The 24,886-nt window shown below is 40.9% G+C and overlaps 1 protein-coding gene across 1 annotated transcript in view; it reads right to left on the bottom strand.

The window, feature by feature from the left end:
• The window catches only part of COL24A1 (collagen type XXIV alpha 1 chain), a 170,831-nt gene that overhangs the window by 120,914 nt on the left and 25,031 nt on the right, over nucleotides 1-24,886 (bottom strand). Inside the window, exons 4-11 of the mRNA XM_081914077.1 lie at nucleotides 22,646-22,699; nucleotides 18,874-18,927; nucleotides 15,463-15,516; nucleotides 14,605-14,658; nucleotides 9,502-9,546; nucleotides 7,199-7,252; nucleotides 2,194-2,238; nucleotides 250-303 (exon numbers count right to left, since the gene is read on the bottom strand). Of these exons, the coding sequence (XP_081770203.1) occupies nucleotides 250-303; nucleotides 2,194-2,238; nucleotides 7,199-7,252; nucleotides 9,502-9,546; nucleotides 14,605-14,658; nucleotides 15,463-15,516; nucleotides 18,874-18,927; nucleotides 22,646-22,699 (414 nt within the window). The remainder of the gene's footprint in view (nucleotides 1-249; nucleotides 304-2,193; nucleotides 2,239-7,198; nucleotides 7,253-9,501; nucleotides 9,547-14,604; nucleotides 14,659-15,462; nucleotides 15,517-18,873; nucleotides 18,928-22,645; nucleotides 22,700-24,886) is intronic.

Here is a 24,886-nt window from a genome sequence, read left to right on the forward strand (position 1 = left end):
TTGTTGTTGTTGTTAAATTAAGGAAGGAGAGGACATGACAAATTACACTTCCTGGAGAACTGAGTTCCCTTGCAACAGCTGTTTACAATTTATGAAATGTGCACATTAAGACAAATGACCCATTTAATGCCATGTCTAGTTTGGCCCTCTGTTTGGTGTATGTGAGGCAGAGTCCTATGAAATGCATGTCACATTTAGATTTCATGGCACTTTCTTATCATAAATGCGCAAAAATTCCATAAAACCTACTCTTTCTCCCTCGGGTCCAGGCAGTCCTGCCACACCAGGGGGCCCAATGAAACCCTTGATAAACAAAAGAAATAAGAAAATCAGAAATTGTTTTTCCAGCGCAGAGTCACTTACGATTTGCTACGCTCATAGATGACCAGCACCAAATGCTACATGCAATTTAACTAAGGAGGAAAACATGTTGCAGAGAAAACCCTATTGTTGAAATTAAAGGAACTGATCAAAAGAATAAACAGTCACTTGTCTGGTTGCCCATGGCAAGAAAGATTCAAGAACTGGGGTTGTTTAAAAAAGAAAATTAAGACACAACTGAGTGAGTGACTAATATGAGGAGAGATTGATCTTAAAATCTGTCATTGGCTAGTAACTTTTGTATACTTATTTCCAAGGCTGAATGATCGAATAAAGTTATTTTAATTCAAATATTGATGAAACACCTAGCTTTAATTGCATAATTATAACTTTGTGAATTGTTCTTCCAAACTAATTTTTTCCAATCAGCCTATTGTCTTTTAAAGATAACTAAATTTCCCCCACCAATTTAACAGCCAATTGTATCAATTCTGATGCATTTTTCAAACATGGCATCAGAACAGGAACTGAATCTGTATGTCCAAGTAGTCTATACTTATAGTGTCAAAATACAGAAAACTATAACTAAAGACAACTGTTCTCAATTGTGCACATGATACATATACACACAAAGAAAACCCACAAAGGAAAACAAAATTTGTGCAGTAGTAACCAAGGTGACAAGCAAATGTTTGTTGAGAAAAAGAGTCATATTTCTCAGATGTTGCCACAAAATATTCCACTAATCGGCAATTAAAATGAATAGACTTAGTGGTAGAAGGATCCCACGTTTTATTCCCAGCATCTCTAGTTAAAAATAAACTTCATGCACATCAGAAAACGATGCTGGGAACCCAAAATACAGGACGGATAATGCTGAGTAAGTTGGGCCACTGACAAATTTAGTGTAAAACAGCACTTAAGTCCTTTAACTTTACAGAGCACTTAAGTCCTTTAACTTTACAGAGCTTGTTGTCCTGGCTTGACTAGCTGTTCAACTAGTTCAGTAGTAACTCGTTAGAATCTGAAGTAACCTCTTCCATGTAAAAGAAATGAGCAAACTAGTTCCTAGATCAAGTGGCAAGCGTAGCTAACCCATGGCTCTTAAGACATTGAACTACAGCTCCCATCATCCCTCATCACCAGCCATGCTGGCTGGGCCCAATGGGAGTTGTGGTTCAGCAATGCTTGAGGGACGCAGATTGCCTTATGGTAACAGACTGAACGCTGATCATGTCCCTGCACCGTTACACTTTAATGCTAAAACTGCTATTCTAAATAGAACAATGGATTGCTTCGATTTCGATGGCAGACACATAACTCTTTTAGACCTTTTCTGCTTAGCAAGTTCAATATCCAAGATCAAAGGAGTCAGTTACAGATGGACTGTGTGGAAGCACACAAGCCCAAGACCTCCTCACAACCTTACTGCGTTCAGAGGAGAAATCAGGAAAGTATCGTCCAAAGACACCTTTAGTTTTGCAAACCTGATAACTGTGGGGAAAGTCTGTTTTATTCTTCCATCCTGTCTTCTTAACACACTAAATCAATTGTTTCAGGCACAAAATGCCCAGCATCCATACATGCACATCCACACAATGCTATTTCCCTCTGGGGTCTGTCTCTCTCTCTTTGTATTCCAATCAAAGACGGAGCACTAGAATGGATAGACTATAGACTGTGAGCACAATGAAACAAACCCTTCCGTGAACGTCAATGAAACACAGTTTGTGAATAACTCACAGAGTGACCCAGTGAGTGGAAAAAATAGTAAATCTGGATGAAGTATCTGCAGTTCCATGCTGCATTGTGAATGGGCAAAAAATAAAATAAAGTCATGCATGTCATAATCCTTTAAAAATGCTTACTTACTCTTACACCTTTAGGGCCTGGGTTACCTTCTGGTCCTGCTAAACCCTAGCACAAGAAGAAATGCCTTTTACTTCATTTTTAATACACAGAGATACTATATTTTAAAACGGCATAGCTATTCATTTGCAAAACTGGCAAAAGGCTTTTTCAAAAATTATGACTGTGTAAGTCAGAACTCTCTATATGTGATCAAATTTGCAGAGGGTTTTTTTAAAACGACAACATGTAGTTCCCTTGGTATGGGTGCAACTTTCTTTCTTTCAGTTAATTATTTGCAGGGATTGCACCTCACCCCCTTTCAATTAGAGACTTGGCTTAATATGACTTCACAACAATTTTTTAATAATCTTTTGAGTGGACAGGCGAAGTCCCCAGATCCTGCGCGGTCCCCCCGTCATGTGGAATAACGACTCAAGACAACGTGCTATGGGATTAAATTGGCCACAACTTTATTAAATTTCAAATGTGGGTAGACCTTGGCTCAGGCATTGGGCGTTCTCCCTCCCCAGTCCCCAGCCGGGGACCTAGGGAGCATCAGGGTTATCCAGTGTGTGTGTGTGGGGGATGGGCCGGCTCTGGAGAACATATGTTCAAGCAGAGATAGCCGCCCCCGTAACGCCGCCGCCGCAGGGGAGAGCAATGACGACCTTCCGGCGTACGGTCAAAGCCTCCCTTCAGAAACCCCTTTAACGGGGAACCCTGGTATCGCCGCCGCAAAGAGGAAGATGGACAAAAGGATTCCGCCCAAGGCCTGATACTGCCAAAGTTGTGACGTTTTGCTACGGGAAAGGCGAAACCTGCCAATGCAGGGAAATTCCTTTCCGGCCCTTTAACAGCGACCTTAACGTAGCAGCGCCCGCATACCTGTGAAGAAAATTAACTTGCAAAACATGTGAGGAAAATTAACCTGCAACATAAGACATTGACTGAGGGTGGGTAGGGTGGGAGAAGCTCTGGAGCCAAGTGAGAATTCCCAGGTAAGATCCTCCCTCCTTTGTGTGGGCAGGTAATCCCTCCCCTACCTGGCCTGGTCTCCTTGGCAACTCTTTCCCCCAGGTGGGATTGGACAACTGACTGAGGTAGGCGGAGACTTCCAGGTATCCCACCTGAGGGAAGGCATAGCCTAGCCTATGCTGTTGGAGCCGCTCCAGGTCTAGGGGCTGCACGCGTCCACGCAAAGGGCGCCCCCCGTTTTAAGCGGGGAGCGGTCATTAAGCTCGGATGCAATTCCAGACATTTCCCAGAACAACATGCTGATTCCAGTCATTCAAAGTGCTTGATAGTTGGGAAGAGCTGGCAGGCTATTATCCTGTGAGTTATTAGAAACCAATTAGCAGACACAGAATCACTGCAAAGGCCAAAATTAAGGGATAAAACTGACCCCTTCGTATGTGTACATTGGAATTCAACTTTGTTCCTGATATTAAGTGTATTAAGGAAATCCTGTGTCTATGACAATGGATGTTTTAGTTGGTTCTCTCTCTGTATGTACTGACTTAATGGAAAGAGTCGTTTAACATATTAACGAGCTTATGAAAGTTCCAGTGGTTAAAAACAATTAAGAAACCAACACAAATATTGAAGGGAAAGTACAGTGCATTTGAAGTAGCATTTTTCTCGTTGTTCCAGGGCTGGTTCTCAGCAGGCTCTTCAGTTCTTGACTTGTCCCATATTTATAACCCTTTCTTCCCTACTGCTAACTTTTGGCAGTAGCCCAACTGTGAGGATACCAACCATTAACTCTTCATATCTAATTGGCGAGCCACTTTGTGCCTCTCTCCTAAACTCTGAGGACCACTGTGAGGGACCTCAGTCTGTGCTATTCATGGTGATTAATATTTAACCTCCTTGACCTGAATGACCAACACTTTAAAAAGTACATAACACCTTCTTAAAGGTAAGGGGACCCCTGACAGGAGGTCCAGTCGTGGCCGACTCTGGGGTTGCGGCGCTCATCTCGCTTTATTGGCCAAGGGAGCCGGCGTACAGCTTCCGGGTCATGTGGCCAGCATGACTAAGCAGCATCTGGCGAACCAGAGCAGCGCACGGAAATGCTGTTTACCTTCCCGCTGGAGTGGTACCTATTTATCTACTTGCACTTTGACGTGCTTTCGAACTGCTAGGTTGGCAGGAGCAGGGACCGAGCAACGGGAGCTGACCCCGTCTTGGGGATTCAAACCGCCGACCTTCTGATCGGCAAGTCCTAGGCTCTGTGGTTTAGCCCACAGCGCCACCCATGTCCCAACGCTTTCTTAGGTGGACAGAATTCAAGCTTGTTGGGTGAACTTTTGTTTTCTGATCGAATTCTGAGATTCACCAAAAGAAACCAGGAGCAAAGTAGGGTGGGCCCATTTAACAGTTGAGCATACACTCAGCCTAGGAATTTGTTTTCGATACCAGAACAAAGTTCACACAAAAACCCAGTCCTGAACCACACCATCCCCCAAAGCTTTCTTCATCTCAGCAGTCTCTTATTCATTATTATTATTTTTGGCAAGGAAGGCCTTTTTTTATTGGAAGTCAGAGAGCTTTGTGGATTCATTGAAAACTACCCAGAGATCTACAAGTGGATCCAGATCCCAGATCTACTTCCTGCACACACCCCATGAGCCTGCAAAGACAGTTGCAACTGATATGCTCTATCATATTATTCATTTACTTCAGCTTCCTTTGCAGTTAATGGCTGTGCTTCTGAAAAGTACAGCCCCAATCTTGGTTCTTCCTGTTGACACCTGTAATTAAGATGTTAACAACATGGAGGATGCATGGTTAGCCAGCTCTAACACCTGATAACGAGTCACTGGATTTCAGCTGGCCAATAGCAGTGTCGTGGAGGACTGATCTGGTTGCTGAGGTGGTTTAGGTTTTAAGAATCGGCAGGACCTGTTTGTCCTTTATAGGAACTGCCCCCAAGCAAAGAGTTGTGGAAAATGTAATGCAGAAGCATCCATCTTGGATATTTTGGACCATGGCTTGATCTGAAGACAGATAATATAACTGTATGGTGTAACTACTTTGCTTATTTTCTCCAATCTGGGCACTTCGCATGACAAACACAACTGGTGTTTCCCACAGGGAACACCGACACTATTGATGCCTTAATCTCGTGTTTTACAAAGGGTGTTCATGGCCTTGGACGTCAGTATTCTCAGATGTGCTTAAGAATTTGGGTATGTCATCCACAGGGCACTTATTTTCTGCACATGTTACATATTTGGTACACCTTCAGTGTACACATAGTAACTGGGTTTGCCAAAGAAGGCCTGGAGCCAATTTTAAGTCGGCAGTGCAACAGGCCAGCTTAAACAAGTAAGCCGTTATTTTGCCAGATGTTCTTGCCATGTAATGTCTTTTGCTCTCTTTTAATCATGAAACTCCTTTTTCAGAGAAGATTCAGTCAGTGAGAACCAAGACTCCCTTACAGTTAAAAAATAGGCTTTTATGCTTTCTTGGAATTAAAGCCACAGAGCCTGGGGGAAGAAGTTGACAGGGGTGGCACAGAACCTAACAAAAATGTTTTTGGTTCATGCTTGTTTCAGGCTTTCAGCTTGGCCAAAATTGAGAATCTGACTCAAGTTTTGCCTCTTTGCTTTTATATAAATAAAACTATGCTAGTGGCAGCTGTTAGTATCATACTCCCAGATTCAGATTCTGGATAGACTCTGGTGCTGATAAATATACTCCCATCAGAACTGGGGTTGAAAATCAGCAGGTGCTTCTTACTGTCCTAAAGTGGCTTATCACATAATTATTCCTCCACAAGAATCAAGACAGATGTTGGGGAAAGTGGGGGAGAAGGAGTTTTTGTAACTTCTGAGTGTCTACTGAGCTGGTTATTTGGTTTCTAACATTTCTGATGGAAGGCAGGTGTGTCTCAGAATCATACAGAAACAAAAACATAAAAGGAGCATGAGAAAGAGCTGTAAACAAAAGAAAAGGAGAGCAGGAAACAAATATTAACACGGTTGTTGCTCCAATGGGGGAAATATACTAAAGCCTATCATTATGTATCTCTTTATGCATAGGAGTTTAAGACAAATGTTGCATAGGACAAGCCAAAAAATTAAAACAAAAAACAGAGTGACCAGCCTAATTTATATCAATAAACTTTACCAGAACACAAAACTTCTAGATGTGTAAGGACAAATGCACACACTATATCCTGACCCAAAACTCCACATTTCTTCAATATGCACTTTACCTAGTATAATATCTCTTTCAAGGATCTTTGCAATACACCAAAGCTAGAATCATAGTTTGCTTTGCTCCTTACAAAACATGGTGATATGCCAAGATTTGTTATTGGTTAATTGACTGTGTCTTATGATCCCTGGTTTGGGCATATTGCTAAACCTGGGATCATGGTTTGTTTCTACCAGGGGCAAGCTGGACTAACTGAAAGCGAGTGCAATCACCTTGTGCATGATTAAACCATTAACTGTGATTTTACCATGATGTGCCCCTGCTGCCATAGTGAACAAATGACACACCCGTCATACTTTGGTGGGGTCTTAATTCCTATATTGCATGTTGCCTTTAATCTCCACTTATGGACAAATTAGACCATACTCAGGTGCAGACAACTTACATCCCCAGGTGGCAAACCAGAACAAAGACTTCTCCAGTCGAGTCTACCGCCCAGACTCCACACACACACACCTGCCCATAATTGGGCAGTTTAAATTCGAGAGGGGCAGGATTTCCCACCATCCCTTGCAGACAGCCAGGAAAATTCTCCAACAGCTGGCCGCCATGTTGGGAGTGTTTCACCCCAGGGCGCTAGGGGGTGATGGGCCGCAACTACCGTCCATTCTTTTATAACTGCTCTGTGAATAAACTGTGCAAAGAAACCAACAAACTTAAACAGAATAGAGCAATAGACAAGTTATTGTGGGATTGTATTCATGACTGTATTCTTTTTTTAAAAAAAGAAGAAAATCTGATTATTTGGGTATGTAGTAAAAAAATAATGTGATAGTTTAGGTTTGAAGTATAGTTACTGCACCTGCCTGCCAGGGTAACCTGGAGCCCCAGGGTTGCCAGCCATTCCTAGAATTCCCTGAATTGAAGAAAAGGGGTGGGGGAAAGAAGAATTAATGCATTTTCTCACTTGTAGGTAAGGTCTAAACGTTCAATTCAAGACTGCCTTTCACGTAACTTACAGAAAATGTCAATCCTGTGCATCAACATGATAACTCAACCAAGCAATGGAACATGTATCTCAACAGTTAGTGGGCGGAAGAGGAGGGCCGTGACATTCAGTGGTGAAATGCGAGACACAGGCTGATTCATGAGAGAAACTGTTAGACCACTTTTCGGAAAAAGTTAAACATGGAAGATTCCCTCGGGGGCAGTGATTTATAATGCAGATTACAGAAACTGAGCCTGAGCTTGGTCATACGATTGCTATTTACACTGGGGTGGGGTGGGGGGAACCATGTGAGAAGGTTTTCAGTATCTACATAAGAATTTACTCAACGCTGTCTGCTGTCAGGTACCCCAGTGCGAAAGTTCAGAAGCCAAGTTAAATGGCTATTTTGCGGCTCAAAACCCCACTAGGTGGTAGGATTTGAGGTGGTCTGAGAAGATTTCTGCATGGGAGCAGCTAAGCGGACAAGGATGTCAGGGAAGTAGGGAAATGAACTTGCAATAAATTCTGGCAAAAGTAGCACCACCGCCCGTCACAGTTCAGAGTCTGCATTTTTCAAATCATTCTAAAATACACAGGGTGCAGATTATGTAAATTTGGAATAAATGAAAATCGCCCCGGGGGGGGCAACATGGCTTGGCTGCACCATTCACCTGGCCTGCATCCAGGTGAGTCACTGCAGCATCCTGGGACCAAGAGCGGGAGAGACACAGCGATTACACCATAATAGTTTGCTGACTTCGCTGAACCCCTCTCCTCTATTCTGCTACACTGCAGTGACTCAGCTGAACAGAGATCATGTGAGTGATGCAGCCACAGAACACTGTCTGCCGCTGATGAAAATGCTGTTTCAGAAGATTGTAAAATGCTTAAAGACAGGAAAATATTCTAACTTGACTAACTGGGGATAGAAGCTTCCTGCTAGATAGGTGCTCCCTGCATCCAGTCTAGCCCTGCGAAGGGAACCTAGGTAATATGTAATAGTTGCAGGTGATCTCACCTGTTTCACACACAGTGATGTCTCCCAGATACATCCTTACCAATTTTCCACATATGAATCTTATTCTCATACAGATAACACAGCTGATTCTCAGGCAACCATTTGTTGCAAAAAGAAATTCTGGTCTACAAATAATAATAGTAATAGCCCACCCAGGCAGAATTAAGCATAATTTACAACCAGCTCATTCGCCACCTCCATCCAGTGCAGGGCTAATTAATCTCTGGTCCACAGGCAAGCTTGGCCCACCAGGCGGTTTTTTCCCAACTAACCACACTTGCCATCGTACATGACATCAGATGTGGCACAGGAAGAGGCATGTCTGGCAAGGCAAACTTGGGAGGCTTAAAGTGTGCTCCCAATGGTGCAATGGTGAGGGAAAGCATCTGATGGGCAGCATAGACAAAACCTGATGGATTGAGTGCACATCCCAAATTTGGGATTTCAAAGCACCCAGTCACATCAGATGTCTGACAGGTGGACAGCCCTGCCCAACTGTCCTATTTGACCTGCAGGGCCGAAAAATGTCGTCGTCCCCCCCGATCGAGGACGAAACAGTAACAAATAAACAACACCATAACTAATCCCTGTCTCCAATCCAAGCAAGGCCTTACTCTTCACTGGTTCAGCCTTTCCCATTGAGTGCCATTTCAAACTGAGTGGTATTCCAGTTACCACCCAACAATACATCATCTGCTACATCAATGGTGGCCAAACTTGGCCCTCCAGCTGTTTTGGGACTACATGTCCCATCATCCCTGACCACTGGTCCTGTTAGCTAGGGATGATGTGAGTTGTAGTCCAAAAAGAGCTGGAGGGCCAAGTTTGGCTACCACTGTGCTACTTCATGTATTCCTAAAATGTCTCTGAAGTATCTGAAGGTTGGTCCAACTAGCGCAATATTATCTACTGTGGCTAGCAGTGGTGCTCAGATGCCAGAATCTTCCCCAGTCCTGTTTTCCTGAAATCCTTCTAGCTGGCATTGCCAGAGATTGAAATTGGCTCCTTACTCATGCAAACGATGCTCTACCACTAAACTTTGGTTCCTCCAAAAATTGCCTATGGTATCAGCCTCACTTTCCCAAACTCTGCCACAAAGTGCTTATTAAATGAGAGATGCATTATAAGAGACGCATCAGATTGCGACTGGACTACTTACTTGCTCCCCACGTGGCCCCGGTGGTCCTGGATACCCCATGGGACCCTACAGGTATGAAAGATAAATGTTTCAATGAATGCTGAAATGATCATGCACACACATCAGGTATCGGCACTCTGCTTCCTCCTCCCCTCCACACCCTTAAGCAAAGAAAATTTTGCCAAGCCTATTTTCATCTGATATCAATATAGCTTAGTTTTAACAGCTGGCGTCTGAAAAGACAAGTCTACTGGTAAGAAATGGGGAGAGACTTGTATCTCCATACTCTTTATCAACTTCTTGATATGCCAACCTGAAATCAAGCAGAGGTTTGCATTAAGTAACATGTAGATGAAAAAGACCTCCAGGAGCAATCTGCTTGTAATTACTGAATGCTGGATCCAGTCCAGGCAGTTTCCCCCCATTCCAAATCCTTTTCGCAACACTCTGAGTAATACTGTGAGGTAGCTATAAAGAAGTTTTTCACAGACAGCTCCAAAAAGCTATCTAGGAAAAGAGATTAATTAAGATAATTTTACACACATAAAAGAAAACATCAATATTCCTATAAATTTGGAATATTCAGCAAGCCAGCGTATGCAAGCTGTTGTCTCACTACTTAAATAGCATTGTTCTAAACTGTATTACAGAGAATTATTGCTGTTTAAGAAAGTGAACTAAACCTGTAAATTTTACTGTCTGGCTTTAGGAAAATAATGTGAGTTGAGAAAGTTTATGATCACCCAAAAAACCAAAATTACACTCTGATCAATACTTTGCTATTTCTATTCTTATAACAGGCAAGGAATTCATTCCATTGTAGGGTCTACCTGCTCATCTCACGAATTTCCCTGTTCTTTCATACAAAAGAGCCCAAGGTATGTTGCAGCAGTTGTACACAAAAAAGCACAAAATCCATTCTGTTTGTAAGCACCTTTCAAACTGTGGGTAAAAAAATTGCCTTGTGTTGTGCGCGCATGCACACACACGCGCACGCACACACACACACACACGGCTAGCTTTGGAGTGGTGGGCAAAATGGCTGTTGGATGTGTAATAGGAATTTTATGGTGTTAGATATATGGTAATATTCATAAGTGTACCAACCAAGCATATACATAGATCAGCACAGGAAGGCCAACCTGGAGCCATTTTGATTCCTAAACTGAGTAAATGTTTTCTCTGCATGGTCAAATTGGAAAAGCCCCCCCATTGTCTTTTCCTTCACAAATCCTGTCTTAAGGGTATGTCTGTGTTTGAATAAGGTGTGAGCCTGTGACATGGCCCAGGAACTAAATATTTATCACTACAAAAGAATGGCCAGGCTACCCAGGAAATCCAATCAATTAACCTGCCAGACAGGAGATAAACAAAACAGGAGAAAAACAATATTAAAATTTCTATTTTGGACCGCCTTTTCTGTGATGTAGGTGTGATGTATCTGAGGGGTGGTCTTAGGTTACACCCCTTCTGTGATGAATGTATGTTGTTTCTGGGGGTGGTCCTGATCTACAGGATGGGAATTTCAAAAGTCTTTATAAGGCCTTGCACACCATTTTTCTGGGTCCTCCTCCTCTCCTGCGTGTGAGGGGAGCACCCTGTTGCAACAGATCAATAAAGATCAAGCTTACTAGCTGCTTTGCTTCTCAATATTCTCTGGCTGGCCTCTGTTATTTTCTCCTACCAATAGGGAACCTCTATATGGGCTCTTGGATACCCCATAAGGGAAAAGGGCAAATTTTTGTTTACAACAGATGTACCCCTCTCCCATCTACTGGTGACCCTGGCAGGCATACCTGGCAGCACTGGTAGGCAGCAGAAACAGCACCATCTCACTGGGGCTGGGCCACTTTCACATCTCATGATGCCCTGGAGCTACATGCTATATTGGGAGACACTGTGGAAAATCAAAATGGCAGCTGCCCAGTGCTCCTTGAAAAAATGTAGCAAGGGGCCCAGGGCAGGCATCAGGAGTGGGACCCGCCAGGATACTGGTGCCCTGACAGACACCCAAGGATTCCAGGTGCTGACAACCAGTCCTTACACACACAACATATGAAGTGAGAACACATGAAGCCAGCCACAATATAAAAAAGGCTAGTTTCTTTTTTAGCGCAATAGGTAAAAAAAAAAGGTGAGTGGTCTAGGTTTCAGCTCCTTCTCATTGGAGTACCCCCAAGGAAACAAAACCAGGAAACACAGGCAAATAAGTGTGAACTGCAAAGCAGATTACGTAAAATGAGGTATATTTTGCACATCCGCTGAACTTTTCTATTCTATTCAGGCACAGAAGTGTCCCTGAAACTAGATAATCTGGGCTGTAATTTTCTGGACTTTAACAAAACACACACAACCAAACACCTCTATGTATGCAACTGATAGTGAACATTTTATTTCTATTTCATGATTATTTTATGTAAAAAAAAAAATCTAAATTACATTAAAACGTTTTACTTACAAGATAATGTACAAATTGAACATTTCCCCCACCATGTAACAATTGCACATTAAGCTTCCGTCTTGTAATATTTCAAGTTGCTAACTCATCTCTTGCTTACAGTTCTGCTTAATTAAGCATATTATATTTGTTCTGTGTCTGGAATAGATTCTAGAAGCGACAGTGAGGAGCGGTACGTTTGAATTGCTGCTTTATGGCTTCCATAGAATTGATTCAGATGCTTCTTACAGTCAAACCAGCCCAACTTTGTCTATAGAGTCCAGACGTCATATCCAGCATGAGGAAAAGTGCACCCAGATTACATCCAAAGAACCCCAAATGCCTGCCTTCCACATGTGCTGTAGAACTTCAGCTGCAACCCTTAATGCAGCATTGAATTCCTCTCTGGGAACGTCTCCTCTATGACTCTCACAGCTAGCTTTTGGAGAGGCAAGGGAAAGCTGCTTTGAGGAGACAGATTTTAAATTTACTTTAGGTTCTTTAAGAGAACTATTTTGGTCAGCAAAGAAAGGAGCACGTGCTGACAAATATGATCATATCAATTTGCATTATGTCTGCAGTTTTTAAAATATACTAATTGCAACGTGGTTAATTAATTTCACAGTTTACTGCGGCTGTAATCATGAAAAAGTAGGTCGGTTTTTGCCAAAATATAGACCAGATGTATTGGCTTAAACAATATAAAGAAGCATTGAAGGATACTTTTGTCTGTGTGTGTTTTCTTGCATTACTCTGAATGGAAAATGAACTCTATTTATGTATATACACTTCATCAACATGTCATCAACAGCTCATCCACATTTTCCATTTGCAACTAGAAATGGGCATGTTAGGATTTTGGAGGGGGGGGGAATCTGTCCATGTGGAGTACATTTTTAGGTTCTGAAACTGACTGAAGGATAGGACGACACTATAGAGAAGTGTTCACATAAAATCACATTTGTGACTATTGCAGTCTGTACCTCAATCTGGCAGAGATGATATCAAATTTATCTTTAAGATCACTTAAAGAGTCTTAGTCAGCACACACCATTTTGGGATAATCTACATGCGTCGTTTTTGGAAGTGAGGAAGTTTTGAAATTATGTCTCAAAATAAAAAGCAGACTAACAGATCTTGAGACAAAAGCATGGTCACCAACATGTTTTAATTGGATTCATTAAGCCTAACAATAAGAACATATTTCCTTGTACAACACGTTATTATTGTTTAGCCCAGGGATGCCCAAACTTTTTTCAAAGAGGGCCAGAAGTGAACAAGCGTGAGGGCCGACCAAAGTTGTTGAGCTTTTTTAGGATTTGACACCAATAAATAAACTGCCACAAGACCCGGGTAAAACCAGTCAGATTAGGCCCCTGAAACGGACTTTCTTGGTTTAGCCAATAACTTTTTCCTCATCTTCCCATCACCCCTCATATTTGAACTTCATAATTTTTTTTCTACAGTAGCCAAGGCACCATGAAAGAATTTTACTACAGAAATTACTGCTCAAACTCTATGGTAAAGTGAATAAAAGCACATTTAAAAGATTTTGGTTCTTGTGATGTATGAAAGCTATTTCGATGGATAAACATGCATCACCCCTGTGGTTTTAGAACATAACTTACATTGGAACTTTTAAAGGACCACTGCAGCACGTACTTCCAGTAAATCTACAGGCGGCCCTGCTATTTTCTACTCAGATGGTAGAGGAAATGGGAAAGGACAGAACTGTAGTTTTGTTCAGTTCAAAATGCTTCACTTTTTACAAGCAGCTCCTCATAGCAAGGTTAATGGATATCATTTGCTAAATTAGCACACAGATGTGGCAAAGATCTCTATGCTGCCAGCCTAGAAAGCATGTCAACTGTGGCACAAAGCGAATGACTATAGCACTAAATTTCAGTGCCGAGAAATTAAAACAACTGTGATTCCATTTCTTGTTTGCTGCCGCGTACAGTGGAGAAACTGCCTTCCATAAGCGTTCATTTACCTAACCTCTGTGACAAAAGCTAAAACAGAACAAGCTTGAGGATCCCATGGCAATCAGTCACAGAAGGGACATCCCCGCAAAATCAAATATTAGAACAAAATTCCACTTGCTGAATTCCCACAATCTCATGTTTTCCGAAGTTGGCGCATAAAAAAAAATTGACATTTCTGTAGACTGGGTTTTGTGCAAATTATTTTTTAAAAGGTTTCTGGAAAAAGATCTCGATCAAGACTTGAGAGCCACAATTGTCACTGAACAATTACGCTCTGAGCCAAAATAAAAAAATTCCTTCCAGTAGCACCTTAGAGACCAACTAAGTTTGTTATTGGTATGAGCTTTCGTGTGCATGCACACTTCTTCAGATACACACCAATAACAAACCTAGTTGGTCTCTAAGGTGCTACTGGAAGGAATTTTTAAATTTTGTTTCTACTATGACAGACCATCATGGCTACCTACCTGTAACTAGAGCTCTGATCCAAAGCTCTGTTTACTAGCAATCTTATTCATGGACAGCTTTTCACTGATCTGTAAGGAAATCCTTCCACACACTGAAACTCTGTGTGTAAATAAGCCTCAAGCATTCTCTGTTTGTAGACCTCTAGTAATAGCACTGAAAGTTTATGATAATGATGATGATGATGATAATAATAATAATAATAATAATAATAATAATAATAATAAAAAACCTTACCTTTTCACCTTTGATGCCTACAAGGCCTGGTAAGCCTATTGGTCCTGTATCACCCTGTAATTTCAGAATTCAAACAATTATTGTAACAATATTGGGGAGGGATGAAATCATAGCATGTCTAAGGCTGGAAGACGTGATAAAGGCCACTATGTTCCCCTCCCTAAAGATAGAGCCATTCAGTCACCACAGGAGTCTCCCACCTCCCCAGACTGTTCAACACAAGCAAACCAACACAACACCATTCAGAATGCACAGAACCGGTGTAAATCATCAGCAATACAGCACATGCCTTGCATGCAGAAGGTTCAGTGTTCAATCCTGGGCATTCCCAGTGAGGAATTTTTTTTTTCTATTGCTACCTGGATACTTATTCAAGCAAGAGACTACCAATTGAACCTGGAGCTTTTCTGCACATGAAGAATGCATTCTACGACTTAGCTAGGTTGCCCACCATCCCACCTTATTTTCTCAGAACTCTGATTTACACGAGCACCGCTGAACATATTGAAACGAGATTTGTGTTGATCTAGCACCATTTTCTGCAAAATGTAGCTAGGGTTATTAGGCTTTCCAGATACAGATTCAGATGGAGCTTCGAGGCAAGAAAGGGTATTTCCACACCTGCTTTTGATGTCTGCTTTAACACAATTCTGACTTTGGCACTAGTTCTGATTTGTATCTAACAATAAAATATAAATATTTTCCTCCAATCTGCAAATCCCCCGGTATATACAAGATACCTGTAGTTTATTACTGAAAACATTCAGGAGAGACGTAAATTTTATGTCATGAGTACAAGAATATCGGCAAGATTTCAAACATTTGTGGAGATGGCTCTCAAAAAATTAAACTAGTTACCTTTTCCCCACGTTTTGCTTGTCCTGGGGAGAATCCTGGATCACCTTTGGGACCCTGTGGTTGAGAAATTAAATAAAGAGCTGAAAACAACAACAACATATGATAGCTATCATTACTTAGGAGATACGGATAATTATAATGTCTAAAACGTGCCCAGGATTTTAACTGGTTTTATATCTACTTTTTATGTTTACTGTTGCTACGATAGTTTTTGTTTCTGATGTTTTTAATCTGTTTTATATTTGTTTCATGGTTCTCTTCTGTAAGATACCTTGAAAATCTAGATTAATAAAATTACGATATTTTTTTTAAATGGTATAATGGAAATCAACTAATTAAGTAGGCCACTGTGTCCCAAAATTAATGCCATACATCAATGGTTTTACACATGCATTTACCTTGTCAGAACCTCTGGAGTTTTTTTTTTTAATGGATGACTTGGGTTTCACACCTACAAGAATGCTGCAAAGTATATATTTCTGGCCTTTGCAAACTAGTTTAAACTTAACCAATATAGTGCCAGAAATTATCTGAAACACACATTTCGTCATAGTTGTTGAATAGGCAACATGGTAAAAGAACACACAAAATGGTTCTGTGGCTGCAATCCCAAACACAGTTGCCCCATGGAACACAGTAAGTAAATCTGAATAAGACTACACCATTAAGTCTCTACATATTATTACAACTGGAAGAACAGGGGTGATTAAAAAGCGTCTGGCACCCTGAATCAGTATGTCGAGACCTACAAATTATTAGTAATAATTTGAGCAGCAACTGGCACTGAGGCAACACTAGCTCTCCATGGAGCTACAACTTCCTCAGTGTGAGTTTTGGTGATACAGTCACCAGTTACCAGGCAGAAGCAACATCTGATAAACAACAGGCACAATGCCTGCACTACATTCAATGGTGTTTGGTCCGAAATCTAATTCTCATTGGGGTTATTTGTTTTTTTTTTAAAGATGCCACTACTCATATATTGATAAAAGTGCTGTGGGTGCCAGCCCAAAATGGCTGCCATGGGCAACCAAACTAGAGGTGCTGACAGTGACTACTGTCACAAAAAAGCACTGCCTATTTTTGATGTCTCTGGTGTTTTCCCCCCATTCCTTCTCTCATTCACTAACTAACTCAATCACCATTCTTCACTTTTTCTTCTTGTATTATTTCCTGGGTTTGGGTCATAGAAGGAGGAGTACATGTTGCTTTGTTTTGCATTCTAATAATATATATGCCATGACATGTTCTGTTTTGCATACGTCCAAATCCTGAAAAAAGGCAGCTGATGGATTTTGTCAGTACTAAAGAGGAACAAAACCCCCTGAAGGATATAGTAATAATGTCAATCAAAAAACAGTAAAGGATGAGAAGGAACAGCACAACTTGCTTCCTGCTCCCTCCTATAGCAGGCAAAGTTCCAACATCCAGGTTTCAACCTCGCATTAACCAGTTTATTTATTTTAGGCAACAGACCAGAAATAAGACCAAAAATAAAACTATACAATGCACCATAATCTTACACGCATGATAGCAAATGACCTAAGTAACCCCTGAAAGTTTTAACCTCAGTCAGCTGTCAATAAACAGGGGGCAGCAATGAAATGGAAGGTAGTGGGACTTGACTCTTTGTACATTTAGTTTGCCCTAGAATGGTTTGTTCAGATGAGAGGAACTATGTGTGTCTGCCTGAGCGACAGCTAGTCCCTGAACTCCATTCACAATTTGCTGTATCTCTTCTCTGAACTAAATAGCTTGCAAACTGACAGCTTGCTCCAGTCAAAGGGAAGCGGCATTAAACAGATGTCTCTAAAACAATAGCTATCACCTCTCATTGCCTTCACACAGAAGGGGGGCGTGATGCTTGTACAAATGAAATGAAAATATTGAGCTTTCACAAATGTTGGATTTTTTGCAGTAGAAGAAAAAACAGGGGTGTTTGTTTGTTTTTAGCACATTAATAGTAGCTGAATAATGATGATATTGTGTGGCACCATGCCAATAAACTCCCAAAAATCAACAACCAGCAACTATACCATTATAAATTATTATAATTTTTATTATTGGTAAGTGCAGAAAGGCCTAGTGTGTAGGTTCTTCTTCCAATTCTTTGCTAATGTATCATCCATGTAATCTACCACCCAGCTGCTGTTTTGCCATTATTAATGTGTGAATGATTAATAAATAACTACCCTTGGACTAAGAATTCAGCAGGAATTGGGATTTCAAAAGACACAAAAACCCCATGGAGCAAGTACAAAGCAATTCTTGCTTTCTGAACTAATTAAGTACAAAAAAACCAACCAAACACACGGTAATGTTAGAACCAACAAAGCCTTAAACACTGGTTTTGGTGAAGCCAGCATTTCGCCTCAAAATACAAGCGACCTTGTCAATGAAAAAGAACGTCATAGCATATGTCCAACAAGCAGCTTTCAACGGCTTCCGATTGGTCTGTCTATATTTTAACTCACCGTAAAACCCACGCAGATAGAACTAGTGAACTTTACATATTCCACTTACCTGCTCTTAAAACACCAGATGCTAATATGAGGGCGCCCCAACAATCATGGGCTACTTTGTTTTACAATGTCAAACTGTGAGAGCCTTATTTGATATATTTTCTTGGCCCGGGGCAATTTTTAACACCTGTCACTACAGGTCAGATTCCTGCCATGAGGAATCACACTAAAACAAATCATGGTTGGGGCTGCGTTTTCCCCCACCCCACCCCCTCCAACGTATCTATCAAACTGTTATAACTAAATATGAGCTGAAGGCATTCCACAACGGCACAAATCTGTCCAAAACTATTTACGTAGCTTGCGCTCCTCTGGTTTGAGTTCGGAGTCGCTTACTAGGCCTTAATCTATCAAAGCTTAACATTGTCTTTCCAGTTTAACTGCCACTGAATCTTTGACGCAATTTGGTGACGTTTTCCATCTGAAACGGTTCTCACTTACAAAAATTAATGATGACTTAAAGGAGCAAAATCCATATCAATATTTAATTCTTTGGGCATTTTTTTGAATTCTACAGTACTGTCTGTTTGCGCTCAGTCTTGCACTTGTTCAGGGAAGTTTTTAATATTTAACGCTGTATTGTTTTTAACACTTGAATGGGAGCCGCCCAGAGTGGCTGGGGTAACTCGGCCAGATGGGCGGGGTATAAATACTAAATAATAATAATAATAATAATAATAATAATAATAATAATTATTATTATTATTATTATTACACTTCTGTTTACTAGCTATATTTGCTGAGAACCATTTATAGTCAGGACTTCATTTATAAACCAAATACATGACTCTCATTAATTTCAGTACAAGCAGGTTTTAACCATTCCAAACATGGACATATCGGAAGAGCATTGGATTCACACAGTAGTTATGTTCATGTGTTAGCATACCTTGGGACCAGGCAGCCCCGGTAGCCCTGGGTTCCCGTGTGGACCTGGAATACCCTACAGAAAGCGAGAGGAAAGGTTACACAAAATAGTAAGAGTAAAGGAGTGCTTTGTGTAAAAAAATAACAAGATCATTAGTTCAATAGTCAATAGTGTATGGGGTTTCTCCAAAAAAAGCCCCAAACAAGTTAATAACCCACTAACTGCCTTATTCCCTATATTATTTAGTTGTTATTACTGTGATTGTTATGGTTAAGATTATCCTCCCTTTCTCCATTGAACAGACCCAATAAAACAGTTCTCAATTAAAAAAATATCATTTAAACTCTCTACTTTACCTTTCTACCTCAAATACTCAGGCCAGCCAATGAAACATACTCAAATAAAAATGCAGTAATAATAAAAATTTTAAAAAGAAAAATCCTAATAAAACACATCAGGTGAACTGCAGCAAAAGAATAGTTATCGAAAGCTTCTCCCTTCTCCCCTCTCAGACTGAATGCCAACTCAAAACTAGTTAAGCGTTTAAAGAACATAGGACATCTAGCAAATGTCTCTGGAGAGGGGAGCCTGAGAGCTACTACTGAGAAATAGTTGTTTCTATACGCCATTCACAGAGCCTCTTACAGCACGAGCAACTGGTTCAGGGCCTCGGTTGATAAGCATAGTAAAACGGACATGCTGAATATTTGCAATATTCCATGTATTAAAGCAATACAAATAGATGAAGAGAATAAAAAATATATAGCAGCATATCCACAGAGGTCTTCTCTGGAGTATGATTCAACAATATATGATTTCTTTACCGCTGCCTGGTTGGGTTTTTATACAATTTTGTTTGTTTGTTTTAGATTGTTAGTTTCCACTGGTTAGCTATTCTTTGTTTCACTGGTGAATAGAGCTGTACAATAAATAAAAGAAAAACAGGCAAAGCAGGGTTATTCCATTCACACAATTGGCCCTCCTTGACTAACAAAGTAGGGCCTAAGTGAGGCCGCCATGTTTATGGCACCATCAACTGTCAAGTCAGTAGAGAGACCAACCTCTTGCTCAGCCCTTGTTTCAGTCTCTCAGTCTACCCTCAGCTATTTCTACATATTCTCTTCCAATACGCAAATGGCTGGTTTATGTGGCCCTATATCATCACCCTGCTCAGCAAGATCCTAGGGATTTATTTAACTTTCAACTTGTCCCCCACCACGTTAAGTAACAGATAATGAAGTAGCAGCAGTAGCGGGTGGTAGGGTAGGATTGCTAAGTCACCGCTGAAAGCTGGATAGAAAAGGGGGAAAAAGTGAAGTGCAAAAGTGCCTGAGGAGCCAACCTGCCATTCCTACTGGCACGGTGGCACTGAGACACCCCCTCCCCTTCTCTGCCCAAGTAGTACCAACTCAGTCAGAGAGAGGTCAGATGAATGGCACAGCCCCACCACACTGCCCGGGACTGAGTAATAGTAATATATTATCATTATCATACCGCTTTATATTTTTTAAGGGGGGGGGACCTCAAAGGGGCTTACAATCTACATTAAAACATCAAATGAAAGAAGCCAGAATAAAACAGGAATGAAGAAAGTGAAACACAAAGCAACACAAGTTAACGAAAAATATCTTTTAACATTTCAGAGAAAACCATACTAAGGGAAGTCAAATGTACTTAAAACACAATTAGCAAGAGAATGATAAATTATCAGAGGTTCAACATGTTGTATATTTCCCCCCAGTAAAAATAAAATATAAATAGAGAGAGGGGTCAGTAGGAAGTGTTCTGCTCCTACCCAAATAGAAGTATGTAGAAAAGTAGAACCCCATAGTTCTATTTGTGATGTATATAAATATATGTTTGAACAGAGGTGCTATTCAAACATATTCAATTCAGTTTCTGGATATGTTTCACTTATGCTAGTTCAAGTAACTTTCCACACACTCGTGCAAGTCTTGATTTATGAAAATGAGATGAAATAATCAAGTCCCAGTGATTTCAGCAACACCAAATTCCAGATCATTATGCTAATCCAGAAAGATTAATTAATCCATGTGCAGAAACACGCTCCTTTGTATAGAGGCCACCTGTTAGGAATGGGTCCAAATGCAATGAGAGGGCTGTGGAGTTCTGCGCCATGTGTGTTTCTGCACCACATATGCTCAGCCCAAATAATCAGTCAGTGCAGCCAACTGTGATACTGCTGAACGTTGTTGGAATCTTTTTTCTCTTCCCTCTCCTTACAGCAGTTAATAAGGGCTGCCAAAATTGACACCTTCAGTCATTTGGCAAGGAGATCTTCACATGCAGCTTGCCAATACACGTGGGAATCTCTGCATCAGTGCCATTGTTTACTTGATGAGTTAGTTTTTGCTAATTATAACATGCTGAAAGGTACTTCTTAAATATGTCAACTCATTTGCAACTAACGGTCTTACCATTGGAACGTCGAAATGTTGGTCACACCATTTGTGACATATTCAGGTAAATTTTAGGGATTTTTAAAGGAAATTTCAGGGATAACCCAGGGATGTACAAGAGGAAAAGCACTGCTGAAAAAGGTTCATAAAGTGCTATAACTTGCAGTTTCAGAAGTGGGAAGTGTTACTCTGAAATAAAAGTAACCTTGGAGTTTGTAACATACTCAGAATTGCATTGTTAAAAACAGCCACTCTTGAATAGGCAAAAAACAAGATCAAGTAAACAGCTGTCAAATGCTTCAGAATTTTTTGACTTGTTTTGTGTGAAATCATCAAAGTGTCCTTTAACTTCATTTTCATGTGAGAAATTCCATAAACCAGTGAGGTTTTATTTTAGGTTAGAAATGGACAGAAATACGTAACTTCAACTAAAGGCATCTCCACTTTGACTGGACTACTAAAGTGGCTGCATATTGACCCAACTGGGCAAAGGATACAAATCAAAGATTAATGTTTAATGGATAAGCAGGATACTTATTTAATGGATCTCCTTTCCCCAAATTTTAGGCCCTCATTCCCTCCTTCTCCACTTAAGAGCATAGGTTTATAAGAGGGTGCTTCCAAACCAGTATCCCTTTCTCACAGTAGCAAACCAGATACCCATGGAAAGTGTATTTCTTTAAAAGCCTACTGCCTCTAATAATATGACCACTGCCCCAAGTGTTGCCCAAATATTCAAAGTTCTCAGAGACAAAATCTACCAAATATTGCATTAAGTCAGGTAAGCCACATTATGTGCTTTAATGGAACTTTGCTTAATTTCTATAATTGCAAAATGAGCTGCGTTGAAACAGAATTTAGGCTTTACTTTTGAAAGGGTACAATCCTGGGTATTTCAAGGGGTATTTAGAAGGGGTAGAATTTTCTTGCAGTCGTTCAAAGTATGACTGCATTATCCTGCTAAGAAGGTACACTATATATTCCTAAGGCAGCTTTTCCTCTCTCCAGCTGTGGATAATTCCTCCTTCATTGTTTTTTACTCTCTAGCTCTGGAATGCAGTGATCTAGGAAGCCCACTCCCCTTCATTCCAACAACCAAATGAACATGACCTTTAGGTTGCAGAGTCACAGACGATGAGAAGACTGAAAAACATAAGGATTAGTGTAGCAGCAAACCAACGTTCAGTGGAAGTGCAAAGCAAAAAGTACTGCTTTGTCTATTTCTTATTTCAACACATGCCATATCATGATAATTAACAACAAAGCTTTCTGCACTTAATTTGTTATGAGCGTATGAGAAGAGTCAGAGTTATAGCGTCCCATTTGATCATTAACGATCATGTTTTAGGAACAACAGATCAGCCTTTACTTACCCTCGGACCTCTTTTCCCTGCTGGACCGGGTAATCCTGGAGAACCTTGGGGTCCCTAGAGGTAAACAAACAAACAAACAAACAAACAAACAAACAAACAGGTTAAAGCTAACATCAAACAAATGAATGCACTCTGGCGACAAGTGTAACTCAACATATCCTATTTCGACAACATTTAGACACATTGAATTGCATGAGATTATTTTTACTGTGTGTTCTTTGAAAGAGGAAAAGGCATTGCTGGACATAACCACTGCAGTGATTCCCACCATCTCTAACTATTGGCCATGCTGGCTGGGACTGATGAGAGTTGTAGCCCAAAACATCTGGAGGCCACCATATGGAGATTAAGATTGTGAAATGTTTAATCATAGAATCACAGAACTGAGTTGGAAGGGATCCCGAGTGTCATCTAATCCTAGCCCTGCAATGCAGGAAACTCAACTAGATTATACATGGCAGGTGGCTATTCAACCTCTGCTTAAAAGGTCCATTTGCAGGTTTTAAATCTGTGAACATCTACCCCCCTTTTAAAGATGCCACAAGGATAAGAAAAATCAAATTTGTGAATTGTGAAAGTTAATACAGAACCACAGAATGAAGATCACATTCCACTCTCATCCCGACCCAAATCCCACTCTTGCAAAACAAGGACCTATGACTGGAAGCTGCCCAAGAACAACTGTGCATATACATCTGCATTATCAGTCTTTGTGTTCCTTCTTTAAGAGGGATATTGCCATTTTCTGCCTAGGACTCTTGGTCACTTCTTACTCTTGTGGAGATCTATCCCTGAGCAGCAGCAGCAGCAGCTCTCTGCAAGATGAAGCAGAGATTAAGAGCCCCAACTGGGAATGGGGAGCAGGAGGCCATTCAACAGTACATCAGTGCCTGCGTAAGGTTCCAAGTTCAAATCCCTGACATCTTCAACAAAAAGGATTAGGTAGCTGGAACTACCCAAGGGAGGGCACTCCATAGGGGAGATGCTACTACCAAGAAGATGGGTTTCTGTGCAGTCACCAAGTGACAATCCAGTGGTCGTCAAATGACCACAAAGTCTTCTCAGAAGGTCTTATGAATTGCCAGGGAGGGGTGTCTGCAAGGTCCCTGGTGGTTCAGGGTTTCAGCAGCAAAACAAACCTAGCAGTAGTGGGTTAGATGGACCAAATGGTTTGACTTGCTCTAGGGCAGCTTCCTCCTAGTTGAAACACCTGCTTGATCCTGCAGGAATCTACCCTGCAAGCAGCAGAGAGCGGGCTTCCACTCTCCAGCTCCATCTCTTCCATTCTAGCACATGTGTGACTTGGTTTAGAGCAGAGGACAAGAGCCTATAACAATACCAGGCAAACTGCTTCCTTCTCCCACTCCCCCTGCCCCCCAGTTGCTGCTCCTGGCATGGCTACGTGTCTGCACAACTAGCTTCAGGTACTAGGGCAGCCTTGGTGGTCTCTGCTAGAATGCATACACCAGTAACAGGTCTCTTACAAAGCCAGCTTGAATCTTCCTCAGTGGGATGCCCAGGCAACAGATTTTAGGCAAAGACTAGTGTTACAAATGTTTGGTAAAGATGTTGACAGAGTAGGAGGAAGGTGAACTGAATTAGCTATGCTACTTTAACTCAATAGCGGAACAGAAAGGGAGCTGAAATTCATTTTTGGCCATCAACAATCACGTACTATTGCTATGTACACTATAAATTTCAGCAAAACATCTGGTTTCTCCATTAGTTTGTTTGCTTTTAATTTTTCAAACATCTCTGATCATGCTTCCTGCACGTGGCTGCAAGAAGTAACACTACTATGCAGAATTCCACCGTCTGGATTTCTAGCAAATACACATTACATACAAAACAAAAGCTATAGTTGCAAGCTGCCTTAAAACGTTTCTGTTTTCAGTGTTCCTGAATAAACTAAAGCCCTAGAGCTGAAACAAACATTCTTCACATCTATCTCTCTCTCTCATATTTAGAGATACATTGCTACACGTTAAAATGATTCTGTCGAGAAATTCAAATAACACAAAAAACATAATTACATGTAGAATATATCACAAAAGCTTTCTGAAAATGATTATTTAAATAGCTGCTGTTCATTTAACATTGACTTTTAAATAGACACTTTTCTGGTTGCCTGTGGGTCAAATTAGAGATTTCATCCTGTGGTTGTAAAGTGATATGATGCTAAAAAGACTTAACTGAAAAGCAGCTTCTGTCCCTTAAATTTATTCAGTCTGCATGCATAAA

This window comes from Podarcis melisellensis (genome assembly GCF_964234715.1).
Source record: "Podarcis melisellensis genome assembly, chromosome: 6".
Classification (NCBI taxonomy): Eukaryota; Metazoa; Chordata; class Lepidosauria; order Squamata; family Lacertidae; genus Podarcis; species Podarcis melisellensis.